Source organism: Adiantum capillus-veneris, chromosome 9 (genome assembly GCF_014529385.1).
Source record: "Adiantum capillus-veneris isolate H3 chromosome 9, ASM1452938v2, whole genome shotgun sequence".
Classification (NCBI taxonomy): domain Eukaryota; kingdom Viridiplantae; phylum Streptophyta; class Polypodiopsida; order Polypodiales; family Pteridaceae; genus Adiantum; species Adiantum capillus-veneris.
In genome coordinates this window covers 96,920,836-96,937,063 of record NC_140939.1, presented here as the reverse complement: position 1 = coordinate 96,937,063, position 16,228 = coordinate 96,920,836, and the positions used below count along the sequence as shown (strand labels likewise).

The window sequence follows — 16,228 nt, the reverse complement described above, 5'->3', positions numbered from 1 at the left end:
GCTCTGGAAATAACCTGGCTCTGATACCAATTGTTGAAGATGATGAAACAGGAAACAGAAGGAAGACAGCAACTCAGAGTAGGAAGAAGATGGAGAAGGAGAAGACACAGAGCTTGTGTACGAGATCTCTGTAGTCTCTCTCTCTGTATTGGAATAATAATTGTGTATACAAACTCAGAGCTACAAAGCTTATATGAAACCCTAAGAGATAAGGTGTCCTTTCACACCAGATGTCCAGGGGGAAAAACCCAGTGGGAGAAAAGTGCCCCTGGTGAAGCGCGTATACACACTAACACTACTACATGTCTACAAAGATTCACTCATGAATGAGCACGGATGTATGCGGATGATTCATGAAAAGATGAAATGTTTGCATTCAAGGGATTTACATTCCATGTCTCTTCCTTGGCATAACACAGTTTCCGAAAGAGCACTGGAAGGATTGAGCATCAAGCATAGGCATTTCCATTGTGTTTTGCCACAATTGATTGATTTAGATCAGAAACACAAGATTCGATCTCATTGTTTGCGCGTGTGTGGTGAACGGGTTGGCACTCCGTCTATTTGTTCATCGCCATTACATGCACAGTTTTTTCGAAGGAGTAGTATTTTTCCGCTCACTTTACATGGAATGGGTATGTTCATGTTTTTGTGTTGGAAGTGGTTTTAGGAATTTTCAGCCTTGTAGATTCTTGAAGAAGGTGGACCTACGTCCATAGACTAAGTTGAAGCATTGAAGGAGCTACAGAAGCCTTTGTTTCGCTTTCGGCGCGCCCCAAAGAAGAAAGCGTTGCAGACCTTTATGAAGTTCAAGTATCGCATGACCCACGCATCAGAGTGGGCCGGCGAAGAGTCCTTTCCAGGATTCCGGATGTTATTGACGATCTTCCTCGACGCCATGCATCTCGGTACCAGTATCTCACTTTGAAAAGGAGGGGATGTAATGTGACACATCCAACCCTATGTGTCCGTGGACAAGCTACATCATGACCAGGGTTCAGTTCAGTCAAGTGGAGATGCAGGCAAGACTGCGAATACAGACTAGTCTGGCCTTTCCTCTTCTCAGAGGATCTTCACAGCGCATACTATTTAGTATGGATTCCCTTTTTCATACAGGATGATTACGGTACAGATAGCTTGGTCTGACCACACCTCTCCTCAGAGGTGCTTCACAGCGCAGACCGTTGAGTTTGGCTTTCCTCTTATCTTGGATTACCCTACCTAGTGAAAGGACACCATCTGGTGGTGGTTTGTGCGGTCTCTTGGTGATTGTTGCAACTTACGGTAGCTTCTACAATGTAGGCTGCTTAATCTGGCTTTCCTTGTTTCGGAGGAGTTTACGATGCAGATTGCTACATTTGGACTTCCTGGAGTTTTACACAGCTTAGCCACTTGGCAACACTGGGTTGCAGGTTCATGCATTGACAAGCTTCTGGTCATTCTCATGACGATTCTGGGGCTTCCCCATTTTCTCAGACAATTTGACTACAGACACCACAGATCCTATTGAGTAGGGCACTTGTAGGTCTATTGGCACTCCTTTCACGACAAGGAGTTGTTTTCACACTCATTTCGGGACCTTTACGCAGTATCTTCACCTTGTATCGGTGGAGTACAGCAGTTTGCTACACTGCTCGTGACGGCACTCTACCATGGAGATTTCTTGGCGGTCGTGACACCCCAAACTGCTGTTACACTCGCGGAGTTCGTCGGAGTATTTTTTAGAAGACATCGCAACAGACATCTTCATCATTTGCCTCACATCTTCGGCTTCATACGGATTGTTCAGCATTGGGTGCTGAGAGGGGGTGTTAGACTTACACCACTCTGTTGCTTCACAGGTCTAGGACATACATGTACGGCTAGTGTGCCTCCGGGCTGGCCACCCTTTGCATATGCATTTAGACTGCACTGTTCGATCGCCCACTTCTGGGTTGCCCGCCCACCTTGTCCTGGTGCCCTCATATATTTCCATTTATTTCTTTTCTTGTTGGGTCGTGGGGGATTTTATCTGGCATTGCCCTACCTCTTCTTGAGCACCTATTTATGGGGCGAGGGGGGTACCCACTTCCATCATCTGGTTATTGTGTATTCGACCTCATGCTCTCGTTGTGACTCGTGAGTGGGGGGTTGATCGCCCCCTCTTCCCTACACCAGTGTTTCTCTCTCTCTCTCTCTCTCTCTCTCTCTCTCTCGCTTCCGTACATGTGCACTCTCATTGTTTGCAGTCTGCAACCATGCAATGAACTGCCAGAAGTGATCCCCTAGGCTTGTTTACAAAGGCCTACATGCCGAAAGGCCAAAGCTATCAAAACTGAGCCTAAAAGTTCCAACGTCCCATAATAGTCAATGCTTGCAATAGGCAGCCAGAAAAAGTAGCCCCACACCTGTACAGCCTTTCTAGGCTTTATGCTGTGATTCTTGTTGTAAATCCTATTGCAAATTGTAGGTGGCCGATGTTAAACTTGGGTCCTTTGTTCCTGTCGGGCCTTTACTAGGCCAATGCTCTCCTCGCTCGACGAGGATGAACATGCTACATCATCACTTTGTGACATCAAGACACACAACCTTTGTGTACACATTACTTGCAATCAATGCTTTTCAATTCAATCAATATACTTACTTTTTGTTTCATCAAAACTAACGCCTTCAATGAAGAGAGAAGAGGTACGCTTATGCTTGAGAGTTTAGTCACCAAGAACGGCATTTCTTGGGCCAAAAAATGCACCAGCACTTTCTAGAAGTTTTCGGATTGACAGAAACAGAGTTTCTTTCTTGCAATTTTTAGGGAGTTAGGACCCCTAAAATGGATGGCAGATGGTGGTGATGCATGGGAAGGTCGTCTCCTCTGCATCTAGTAAGTACGGACAGTCAAGAGGAGGTGGAGGATAAGGAAGGGGATGATTCTCGGGACTTAGATGCTTTGAGCCTTGAGCATGTTTATGTTGTTCCTAGTAAAATATGATTATGGACCATTTTTTTTGGAATTTGCGGTGATTTCTGTAATATATCTTGACTGCGAGTCCTATAATAGTTTGCATGTTTAGTTAATTTTTTATCAAAACAAACTCTGTTTCTTAACAAATTTAACCTCCATCGAAACTTTGAAACTCCTATTCTTCCTTTTCCGTTTCTTGTTGAGAGAGACCTCGACCCTTCCCACTCAATGCATCAGCAAATAAGATTAGCATGACTAGGCATATATTCAATCATTCAACCAAATTCAAAGAATTGAGACCATCATCCTTACATATCACTCCAATGTGCTTCAAATTTAGAATGAAGCCATTTCAATGCTAGATGAACGATGGGTACAACAAACTCATGACCATGCATAAAATGATTCCAATGTTGGAAGTGCACATATGACAATGAGAAGTCTTTATCATAGACAAAGTAACTTTTTCAATGCTATTCCATTTGAGAGAGAGAAATGCCATGCGATGATCCCAAGAGGCTAGAGCTAGATATAGTGCCTTAGTGATAGCACATTGAGTGCGTCAAAAGCATTCCTTGTTGTATCAATCAAGACCACACGTTGACAGTAAGTCTTAGCTCCTTTCTTAATGTCAGACAATGGTGTAGTGATTAGTGTAAGTTTTCTATGTGCAAACTATATGCTTGATACAAATTAAGAAATGATAAAGCATAGGTCACTCTCTTATCTCACTTACCTTTGTTGTACCAAGTTGAATACCATCTAATGAGATGTTATAGCCCAAGCAACTGAAGTATTGAGAATTTTTTTTTAACTTCTTGGCTGCAATGTAGAGACGGTTAGGATCTAAACAGGCTACAATATTCTCAACATCATTGACATGTTGCTTTCAAGAAGCAGAGAATATGAGAATGCTGCCTAGAAAAAGAAAGACATACTTTTGAAGATGCCAAATTTCAAATCTATGCACCATTATCTGCAAAATTGACACAAATATAAGCTATCATGGAACGATTACATGTAGAGACGGTTAGTTGAGGGCAAAAGTTGGCATAAAAAAGCTTGAGGTTGACTGAGTGAAGACCCCTTGCTTCACACCATAGGAGACCCCTCGCTTTGCACCACAAGAGACTCATGCCAAAGCCCTTGTCGAGACTCCTCACAACTTTTCTAGAGATCGGTAGTAGTGATGTTCTTACAACATGGATCCAAATTCAATTCACGTACACATAGATGAGGATGGGAAAGCTCTCATTCATCACATGCATGAGCTTTACGCCCAGATCTTTTTCCATGGCATCATGAAGAAATGGTGCGAGATTGACACATCACATGAGCAAGTCATTTCACTGCTTGATCAAGATTTCCTTGTGCCTTCTCTTGATTACAACTCCTCCAACAAATTGATGAGTCTTGTTCAAATGGTATGGAAACAACCTAACAGGTTATGCTCCATCCACAAGATCTATGACATGATTCTTTGGCTTCTCGAAAGGGAGTGTTGGTGGTAGATCATCTTGGAGAAACAAGTGGTGTAACTTCTCAAACAACTTACCATACTTGTCAGGAATACCCAAGTTCTTCGATGTAGAGTTGACATAGACGATCAGCGCTTGCGCTCCTCGACCTAGTTCTCTCTTTCCATGGATGTGAGAGATGAGAGAATCTTGATCTCACCTCGAATGAGGGACAAGGTCCGTAACGTTATTTTGTTTAAAAGCATGAGGTTATCCTAATTGATAATGGGTTTGGATGTATGAAACCACGTAATGCCCAATTTGACATCACAACCACCAAACTTAGAGACTACAAACGGACGAGTAAATTGTGCTTCTTGAATGGCCAAGCTAACGTCATTGCATTCGTGAAGGAAAGGCATTCATGCCTTTTGCAAACTCTTGCATTGGAAAGGTGGAGATGGGTTAGTTTGAAGGCGTATACACATAACCAAACCCTCAGTAATTTGATCTTGAGAACTTCTAGAATCAAATAATACGGCAACTCTTTGACCAATTGATATGATTGTAACACTTCATGAGTTACTCATTGTCGAAAGTCTCCTTTTGCATATGTTCTTGTTCTACTAGACTAAAGGTGCTGAGGGGTCGAGCCAAAAGAATCATTTGATTCATTTTTAGATACTTTTCAAGTTTTTTTTTCCACAAGACCTCTAATGTGACAATGAATGCATCTTTGTTTTAACCTCCTTTGCAAACTAGGCCCGTTCTTTCGATGATTGCCCACAAAACATTCCTTGAAGTCTTTTCATCAAGAGAGAGTGTAAGTGACGTGACATAGGAGAGCGAAATAGATTGACAGAAACAAAAATTGACAGAGTATGCAGAATAGATAGAGAGGAATAGAGAATTTGTACTAATATTGATGATTACAAAAGGTGCTTAGCTTGTATCATAACGTCTCGACCACCTGCGAGCTATCTCCCGCTCAATTGCATCTCACTCTCACTCACTCCCAATCACAATCTCACACACTCTTGTAATCACAATCTTGATAGCACTCACACTCACACTCACAATCACACATGAGCCCCCTTCTATGATGATAAAGGCCATCTCCTTGTATGCAAGAACTTTCCCAGAAAAGCTAGCCAAAAAGTAGCTCTTTTTGCAATCAACTTCAGTCTTTTAGTAAAGCAAGGCGAAAAAACGGGACCGAAAAGAGGCGTCTTGCGCATGACCACAAAATGACACTAAAAATATTCAATACATACAAATTTGAAAAAAAAATAACGTTTTTGTTGATTAAGTCTACAAATTTTAGGTTGTTTTCAACGACTCGTAGCTCCCAATCGGGTCCGAATCTGCTCAGACTCAACTTACATCAATTTGTTTATCTCGTCACGCTCTCTAACTATCTGATGCTAAAAAGTCACATCTTGCTCAGATTCTCCAATAATAAACCTACAAGTTGACAATTTCCACAAAAATGACGTAAAACAAACATTTTTTACTTTTTCTTTAATCTACGAGCTTCAACGAGTTTTGAAAACATGGAATCTGCAAATAGTCAAACTACCAATCGTTTTCCTTGTGTTAAGAGTTGTATTTCCTACATACAAAACTTTTTCTAAATTTCGCCTTAACACCTTCAAAAGTGGCTCCCAAAGAGTGCCCCGGGTCAAAATTTGAACTTGAAGGAAAACGATCAAAATAAACTCCTAAACTGTGTACAAACTTCAAAACAATCAAAACAAAAGTTATTATTAAAACTTTGAAAATAAGTCTTATTATAGTCTATGTTTGTTTACTTTAATCTTACCCTTTTCCCTTCTTTATCATTTTCTTTTTACAATACACCAGAGGGCCCACAAGAGAAGGTGCTTATTCCTTCTAAATATTAGTAACAAAACATGGTCGGGCAAAGGCCGTGTACCATTGGGCAAGAGCCACACGTAGGCATCATAGTTACTCAGAACGCGGAACGGGAACGGCGACGGGTCTCCCTACGGATCGGGAGAACGGGAACGACGCGGAACGGGAGGCTTAAAAAACACCCAAATAATGCTATTTTTAGCGTTATGTGTTTGAATACAAGTAGTACTAGAGTCCTTTGACTCTAATAACAAAAAACACGATTCGAAGACCATTCAACCTTATTATGACTTGATTGGGATGTGTGGCACTGCAGCCATGGATGATGGTACATACACAACATTGAACAAATACAATGCCCATACTCAATAACACATGTAATTACAGATTAGAGCTCTCAAATAATCGCAAGAGTAGAAGTTAGAGATAACACTTTTTGCTTAATTTTGGCTAACAAGGTTGCCAAGGCGCTACAAAAGAACCAAAGGTGATATATACCATAATGAGACTACAAGGGGGCTAAACCAGTGACCACAATACCAAAAGGTGACAAATACCATAAAAATGCTACAAAGAGGACAAGCAACCATACAAAAAGGTAAGGATAATGGAAGCATAGTTACCTGGAACGGGAAATCGGAACGGGGAACGGGGAATAGCAACATGCATGAAATGCCATTCCCTGTTTCGAATACTCACGTTTGAAACACGGAACAGGGATCCGGAACAGGAAATTGGGATGGGAACGGGGAACAGGTACTTGAAAATGGCCATTCCCTGGTACTATGAATGGAAGTCCTAAAGTCGCAACTCTCAAGTCTCAAGACTCAAGAGCCACTAGCATGAGAGGCCTCCCAATTCATAGTAGTCGGCTATACATAATGGACATCCTCCCATTCCTCATCATCGAGCTCTAGGCCCGACTCGCGATCTCAGCCATGGATGAAGTACTTGGTGTTGGTGGCTCTGCATCTCCACCTACCTGAGGAGCCTCTTGCTCCATCTCCCACTGTGTAAAAGGATCTGTCTGGTTGCTTGTACTCTTGCAAAGCCTTTTCAAATTTGCACTGACAAAGACAAGATCATTTATCTTCTCCACTCCAAGCCGATTCCTCTTCTTGAAAGCAATGTGGCTAAAGGTACTCCACAATTGCTCCAAGCATGAGGTACTAATTGACGGGCTGAGAATACGGATCGCCAATCTCTGAAGCTCAGGGCCATCATAGCCATAGTCCTCCCACCATAGCACTGAACCTATCTTCCTGCGATCAATCTGAGCATGTGGACTGCTAAATGACCCTTGCATCTCTTTGTAATGTCTCAACCGATCTCTGACAATGCGTTGCCCATCTCTGTTTAGAACCATCTTGTTTAAGATCTCCGCAAATTGGTTCATGACTTCTCTGTCTGTCTCTTGCCCTGCACCTTGGAACTCTGGATCCACCATGTACGCTGCCTCGTGTAAAGGAGAGGCATATGAATTCCACCTCGAGCTGCAAAGCGCATAGATCTCCTCATATCGCTCTGCTTTTGGCTCAAGCGGTGCAAGCTTCTCGATCATGCGGTCCGTTGCCTCGTAAACCTTGCCAATGCAAGGGTCCATGCCATCCAGAACTCAAAGCAAATGAACCATTGATTTTACCTGCGCGTCTAAACTCTTGAGCTCCTTCCAAAACTCAAGATCCTTTGTCTTATCCTGCACAAAATCCTTGCAATTGTCTTTGCATAGGGGAAGGTGGTGAATTCATCATTGATGAAGACCTGTTGGACCGCATTTTGACATTCAGACAACGTGCGCATAAGAAGAAAGTTGAATGCGAAGCGGGTGTCTGAATACTTTAGAAGCACTTTGCCGCCCGACCTCTTGAGGTACTCACTTCGAACCAAGTTGTGATTGTTGATGAAAGTAACAATCTTCACTGCATCAGCAATGACTGGAGCGATCGAGTCTAGCTTGCCGATGTCTTTTAGAAGGTTGTTCAAGCAGTGTGCCATGCAAAAGCACACTGTCACACATGCGGATAGTGGCCCTCTATAATATATGCTGTTGCCCTATTTGATGCCTCCCCATCTCTGACAAAGGCCATCACGTGTTGCTCACCGATCGTTTCTATGGCCGCTATCCACTCTGTAGAGAGGACATCGGCAGACTTGCCACTCTCGGTGGCATCGTGAGAGTGCACAAAGTACATCTCTCCACTCGAGTATGCGACGAGGTCATGGATAGATCTCTTCCTTGTATCGCTCCACCAGGGGAATGCCATGTTTTGCCCAAAGCCGTTGAATATTGATTGTTGCTTGCTCCACGATCGCCTTCTCTCGGTTGAGCAAAGTGGTTTGGAGAGCCTCTGAAGATGGTGGCACATATCCGGTGCCATACTCTCCTATCCGTTGCACCATAACTTCTCAATACTCCGACCTATTTCGATCACACATAGAAGAGGTTAGTATCAAAAAGGCGGAAACGACGATAAGGGAAGAAATGAGAGAGAAGATTAATAAAACATACCTCGCCGCGACAAACGGGATATGGTCATGATAGAAGAATCGGGCCACGACGGCATCCACCTCTTCCTTCTTCTTTGGGTCCCAAGAGGTGGCAAGGGTCCTTTGGCGACGAATCGGACCTGATGAAGATCCACCAGCACCGACATCGGGTAGAGAAGAAGGGAAAATGAGGGTCTTCGGGTCGATACGTTTAAGTGCGGGCTTGGATTTATGATTGAATTTCCGATCCTTTTCCTCAAGCTTCTTCCTCTTCTCGACGCTTACGATGGTGCAAAATTTCACCTCATGTCCCGACACTCGAAGAAAGTGTGCCTTTACTTTGTCATGCCCCCCTTTCCGCGTGTAAGTGCATAACTTGCATGTCCATGCACGAGAACCTCCGGCTGCCGACAAGGTGTCCTCCGAGGTCACTCCATCCCACCACGACCATTCCTTCACCTTTTGAGTGTTGCCCGCATGAACGGAGGGGGTTGTATGAGAAGAAGAGGCCATGGATGATGGATTATTTGAGAAAGAGAGTGAGCTTGACCCTAAATCGGCTTGAGGGTTTGAACTTTGAGAGAGAGGGCTTGAAAGTTGAAAGTTGAGAGAGAGGCTTGCCCAATGCCGCTTGAGCCACGACTCCTTCAAAGCTTGAGAATCGCGATAGAGAGCTTGAGAGAGGCTTCACTTCTTGAGAAGTTGAGACCAAGGGAGAGAGAGCTTGAAGCCTTGAGAGCAAGAGAGAGCTTAAGAGCCTTGAGGCTTCAGAGCTTGAGTAGACTGTAGCGGTGTAGCGGTTCAGAGCAAGGGAGAGAGCCTTGAGAAGTTGAGAGCAACAGAGAGCTTTAGAGCTTTGTGAAGGAAAGGGGTGAGCAGGTGGGATAATTTATAAGGCCTTGTTTGCCCGTTTTTTCAGCTTTCTGTCCGCTTCTGACCGTTGGTCGGATGTGACCGCTGGTTGCCGTTCCGGTGCCGTTCGCCCCCACGTTCCGGTAATGACTTGCCTATCGGAATGGCAGTTCGTTCCGGGACGTTCCACTCATTCCCAACTGGAGCCTGGCCTGGCCCGAACGCCGTTCCTGGGTTCCAGGCCCCAAAGTAGCCGTTCCCCGGTAACTGGTAGGCATCACCATGGCTACCTAATTGATGCACATGTACTGGGACAACGGAGAGAACTCGTAGCAACAAGCTAGGAACATCCTCAAGTGACCCACCCGAGGAGGAGGGTGCACTCGAATGTTCAAGGGTGCGAGTCCTATCAACCTCAACACTAGGTGAGCACAAGGTGTCCCTCTAGAAGGTAGCAACGTCAACACTAGGTGAGCACAAGGTGTCCCTCTAGAGAGGGGTTTTGAATTCACAACCCGTAGCTTGAGAAACCAAAGCCTTACCGTTAAACTAACTCTTTGGGGACTTCTTTTCTTTATCATTCTTAAGGCTAGATAGAGAATTATATTGAGAAGAAGATTTGAAGATTTTTTTGACTTTTGATACCATTTTCATTACAGTTCTTTTCCTTGTCTTTAGAAGAATCGTAAGAAGAGGAGAGAACTCGTAGCAACAAGCTAGGAACCTCCTCAAGTGACCCACCCGAGGAGGAGGGTGCCCTCGAATGTTCAAGGGTGCGAGTCCTATCAACCTCAACACTAGGTGAGCACAAGGTGTCCCTCTAGAAGGTAGCAACGTCAACACTAGGTGAGCACAAGGTGTCCCTCTAGAGAGGGGTTTTGAATCCACAACCCGTAGCTTGAGAAACCAAAGCCTTACCGTTAAACCAACTCTTTGGGGACTTCTTTTCTTTATCATTCTTAAGGCTAGATAGAGAATTATATTGAGAAGAAGATTTGAAGATTTTTTTGACTTTTGATACCATTTTCATTACAGTTCTTTTCCTTGTCTTTAGAAGAATCGTAAGAAGAGGAGTACCATTTAGATTAGAGTCTTAAGCTTAATCTTTTTATGCTTCATCTCTTAAAGCTGTGCCAATTGAATAGCTTCAAACAATGTTTTCCGATCAACAAAGGGCACCTTGCAATTTTTGACGGTGCCCACACCTATTAAAGATTGCAATAAGAGCTGGGTCCCTATTGGATTAGTGCTATTTGTGAAGTTAAGATAATTCCTTTACATGGATTTGATTTAGGAAGCACTAAGGGAAAATCTTCCGTGAAACTAGTACAACTACCCTTCATAAAAAAGAGGGTAATTGAGTATAGCTCACTATCTGTTGAGAAGACTACCTTCTGATTAGAGAGAAGTCACATGATATTTAATGGCAAACCTTTAACCCAATAACAATTAAGCAGAATTTGTGCAATGTCTTATAAACCCATGCAAAAACAGTTTTGAGTTTGGGGATTCAATACTGAGGTTTCTTTTCTGGTGAATGCTGCAGAGAGCTGTGGAAATAACCCCAATGATGGCACATGAGTTTATAAAGGTGTCTTTTTGTTGGCTGCTCGCTATATAAGACTTTATTTTAGAAGATTCCAGAGCTCTTACTTCAGAAATGACCAGCTCACAGGTCCTCAAAGCAGAGAGTGTCGAGTTTGTAGTTGCACCCTATGAGGCTGATGCTCAGTTGGCCTATCTTTCCACTCTCAGTCCGGAGAAGGGCGGGGTAGCTGCAGTGATAAGCGAGGACAGCGATCTGTTGGCGTATGGTTGCAATGTGGTGAGCATACTTGCAAAGACGCACACACACACACACACACACACACACACACACACTCACTCTGGTACCAAACTTCAAAAGAGGCTCCCCTTGTCATCTAAAAGGTATAGGACTTGAGACACAGAATTTTTTGCAGGTTATGTACAAGATGGATAGATATGGCAATGGAGAAGAGGCGAGACTGGAAGATATCATGGCAAGGAAAACTACCTCAGAGGGGCCATCCACTAGCTTATGGTTTGGTTGCTTTACCCCAGAACTTTTCACAGGTGAGCATCACAATTTGTCATAAAGGCTCTAATGCAACAGTAAAAGTGCAAGTAATAAAAAGCAATACAGAGTGTCTTGAATTCAGACAATTCAGCAGGAAGTGTAAAGAGCCTGCAGGGCTCAACATTGTGCAAAAGGTCTTAAATTTTCTGCAGTTTAAGTTGGCCATTGTACTAGAAAGCCAAAAGAAAGGGCCTGCAAGCCCCCCCAACCCTTTTTCTGAGAACCTTCATGATATATGGTGACAATAGTGCACCCACAACAAGCGGCTTTTACAGGGCCCCTTCCACACCTCTTCCTATTATCCTTCCTCATAATTGAAGTGTGTAGGACAGTCATTCCAAAGGAACTTCCTTAATATTCCCCACTTTTTCCATAGGCAAGCTAAGAATTTAGTTAGAAGGATGACAAATAAAGAAGGGTGCTCTTTCAAACAAGAGGCTTTCAGACTAGTCTCATGTTTGTGGACATGGTGGCTGTTCACTATCCTAGTTTACATCTTAGTACACCACTTAGTTCACTTCTTTACCCTAGTTCATCCTCCCTAGTTTACTCCTAGTTTTAAGGCAATCCAACATTAGAGATCAAGCTTGTGCCGTGTCGCTTAATTTGAGCCCTAGATATCGTGTGAGGGACCGTGTGCCTGATATTGATGAGGGCTTTGATTGGATGCGAAGGTATCATGAATCTAACACCTTACATCCAACACCTTACAAGATATGGCATTGTTGGATACTCTTTGGAGAATCAGTAAACAACTAGTACGTAGCCCCCACCCCCCCCCCCCCCCCCCCCCCCCCCCCCCCCTCCGGGACTATTTGACACACCCCCCTTGTCAAGTGGGAACAACGGTTGACGATCTTCGCACGATCTTGACCGTTTGTTTATTCTTAGGAATAAAAAGATTCCGATTGGTTGAGCCTCCGTGACTTGAACCCACCATCTACCGCACCGGAGACCGAGGCTCTTCCATTAAGCTATCGCGGACTACTTGAAATGGAGGTGAGAACGTTCGGTCATATAACAAATATGACGGGGTGAGGATCACACGGTGTTCACTCGAAGATCACACTTTAGGATGCTCGAGGTCACACATGATCACTTTGAAATAAGTGGGTTCACAAGGTGATCACATCTTGATTGGGATTCACACAGGGATCACTTGATGTTCACATCAAGTTTACGTGAAGTTTACATGGAGTTCACTTTATTTGTGATCACATAGTGATCACTTAAGAATTAATCAGCCATCGGACGATGCAAAACCAATCTTGCCGTCCCCAATCAATAGGGACCGTAGATCCCACCTGACAAAGGGGGGGGGAGGGGTGTCAATTAATCACGAGGCCCCCTCCCCTTCTCTCCCTCTTTCTCTCTCTCTCACTCTCTCTCATTCTCATTCTACTTCATTTTTATTTTGTACCCAGATTATGCAAGTCGCTTTGCATCTAGGTTCTACACAGATTTTGGTAATAGTTTCACTGGTTACACCTTATTGAAATGGTTACACCTTATTGAAATTGGTGTGTGAGCGGTAGGTTCAGACGAGCCCGGCAGCAGATATCACAAATTTTGCTGCCTCACGGCGCCTTGCCTTGTTCACCTAATGCAGCTAAGCGCATGTAGACAAACCTTTTGAGTTGCAGATGCGCTCGCTTTGATGCCGTCCCGTATGAACCCAACCTAACATTTGAACATATTTTGTAATATCATTGACGTGGGAACGGATAATTACGAGTCCAAATCAATTCGTCTCCTGTGTCGCTTTTATGCTTCTTTTCGCTTTTTTAGGGTACTCTGAGAGAGTCTGAGAGCGTGGGGTGGAGAGAGAGAGAGAGAGAGAGAGAGAGAGACGTTTATGATATGTTTGTCTGTGTAGGAATGTGCGTGCTGGCGGGATGTGACTTCCTGCCATCAGTTCCTGGTATCGGAATTAAACGCGCCCATTGCCTCGTCTGCAAATATCGCGATCTGGCACGGGTAAGGCCAAAATATGCATGTGTGTGTGTGAGAGAGAGAGAGAGAGAGAGAGAGAGAGAGCGCTTTGCATTGTTTGCACCATAATCTTGATTCTCACTCATTTAGTCCAATACAGTAGTAGATAGAATGTTCGAACTTCTAAGGCTATGGTCACCCGAGGCTTTAGTTATCAATTCAATTATAGATAATTATGCAAGCTATGTCCAAACATAGCATTAAATTTTATCTAAACTAGCATATTATGACGGAAGGGTAGCTCTTTACACATGTCAAAATCTGCGACATGAAGGCTAAACTCCAAAATTGAGAGAAACCCTTGTACACGTGATAAAGAGGGAGACGAAAAGAGAGAGAGAGGCTTCGATGGCCGGTCGTACTAGTGAATAACTAAGTTTATTGCATGGTCACACAAGCCTTACTTATTCATCCACCTTCCACCTATGCCTTGAACTTCACAACTATGCCAAAATCGGCATAGTTGCTAAAGATAGGCATAGCTATTCATTAAATGCTCTTTCTTGCGTGTGACCAAGAATGAGTTTAGCTATCAGTTCTAATAATAGATAATTAAGTCTCGTGTGACCATAGCCTAAGGCATCCACTCTATATACTTCTCTCTTCTCTCTATATATACTAAACGATCGTGAGCTGTCTTTTGGTTGGGAGCTCATTGTCTCTTTCTCTCTCTCTCTCTCTCTCTCCCCCCCCCCCTCCCCCCCCCCCCCAAATAATTGATAATTAAGCCTCATGTGACCATAGCCTAAGGCATCCTCTCTATATACTTCTCTCTTCTCTCTATATATACTAAACGATCGTGAGCTGTCTTTTGGTTGGGAGCTCATCGTCTCTCTCTCTCTCTCTCTCTCTTCCCCCTCGCCCCCTTCGGATGAGTCAAGCATTTGTATAGATACACATGCATGATGCACTATATGCGTACTCTCTCTCCCTCTTTTCTCATAGATGTGAGTGTGTGTTAATGAGGTTGAATATACATTTAATCGATGCATGCCTATCACTTTTGGGGACGAGCGGGCATGCACTGCACACCAAATACAAGTTATTTGATGAAAAGTGAAACTCTTCTCGTATTGGTTAAATAACTGTTTGTGGATGCTCTCACAAGAGCCCAACCCTCGCTGCTTGAACTTGGGCAAGGAGTAGCGATTGCCCCAGATTTGGACGGGCGTTGTGTAAAGAGCATAAGAAGAGCAATAATCCCTAGGTGTGGCACATTGGTTGTCCTTGTTCCCTCTTGAGTATCGGATCTTGAGTTCAAGACTCATCTGATGTATCTTTGAGGTCTCGATGGATTGTTCTGAAGACAACCAAACCCCCCCCCCCCCCCCCCCCCCCCCAAAACACACACACACACACACATCTTGGTTTTTTTTTTTTTTGTGGTCACTTTTAACCAGCCGGCTTTCCATCATTCCATGTCTCAAATCCAAAGAATAATCCTATGAGTGGACAGTAGAATATACTTACCATGATTACATTTTGAACTTCTGAAATTCTCCCCCTTTGAATGCAAAGAATATACCTTAACTTGCTGACCTCTTACTCTTAGCATTCACCTCAATCACGTAGAAAATTTTCAACAATGAAGTACAAAGTAATATTATCATTCATCGCTCAAACACGCAACATGCACGATCAGAATTCTGAAGGGTGATGTATAAGGGGACCCAATGGAGAGGTGCAGGGCTAGAGCGATTAAAATAAAGGCCAATTTGAAATTCTCCCTGGTTTTAGGTCAAAATTTTAAGTTTTTTGCCGGTAATTGCACTAAAACTCGTGAAAATTTCTCGATTTTCTTCAAGGCAAGCTCAAAATCTAATTGGGATTTTAGCATTTCAATCGGTTAAGATACATTGGACCCGGTTTTTTTCTAACGGTGTTTTGAGTCACCCCTGCCACCCTCCATTAGGGCACCTCAAAGAGGTGCAATTGCAAGATAGTGTTTTTACCCCCACCCTCAATGTGTGTGTGTGAGTGCGAGAGTGTGTGTGTGTGTGTGAGAGAGAGAGAGAGAGAGAGAGAGAGAGAGAGAGAGAGAGAAAATGGGTCACTTCAGTCCTATCCCTTCCTCTTTTACGACTACCTCTAAGGTAAAACTAGGTGAATATGGGGAGCCCCATACTAATGCTTGCATGTCTTCTTTTTGCACTTTGGCCTTGGTTAACATTAAACTTTGGACAATAGTTGCTAAGTAGGCAAGCGGTGATAAGGAGGGAAGAGGAGTGTCTAAGGCTGGGTTCAAACTGGACCGGCGGAAGAAACAAGCTTTCTTAAATCTCCCGTCGCCTAGTGTGAACAGTGTGGAGGGGGAAAAGTGAAAAATGTGAAGGGGGTTGAGAGAGGCCATCAACTCTTCCCCGCGGGGGGGAGGGGGGGGGGGGGGGGGGGTCGGAAGAAAAAATGGAGGGCCCGACGGAAGAGTGCCTCAACTCCAACCAATTAAATTTTGCTATGGATGATCGACGGCCCTTTGCATTTTTCTTCCGCCGCTTAATCTGAACCCACCCTAAGTCTACCACAAATCTT

At 43.8% G+C, this 16,228-nt stretch overlaps 1 protein-coding gene across 3 annotated transcripts in view; it reads left to right on the top strand.

The window, feature by feature from the left end:
• LOC147450853 (5'-3' exonuclease family protein) overlaps nt 1-16,228 on the top strand; it is a 70,598-nt gene that overhangs the window by 49,446 nt on the left and 4,924 nt on the right. For all 3 annotated transcript variants that reach the window (XM_086519864.1, XM_086519861.1, XM_086519862.1), the window contains exons 5-8: nt 11,156-11,200; nt 11,285-11,434; nt 11,571-11,703; nt 13,584-13,684. In XM_086519864.1, coding sequence (XP_086375990.1) covers nt 11,156-11,200; nt 11,285-11,434; nt 11,571-11,703; nt 13,584-13,684 — 429 coding nt within the window. The remainder of the gene's footprint in view (nt 1-11,155; nt 11,201-11,284; nt 11,435-11,570; nt 11,704-13,583; nt 13,685-16,228) is intronic.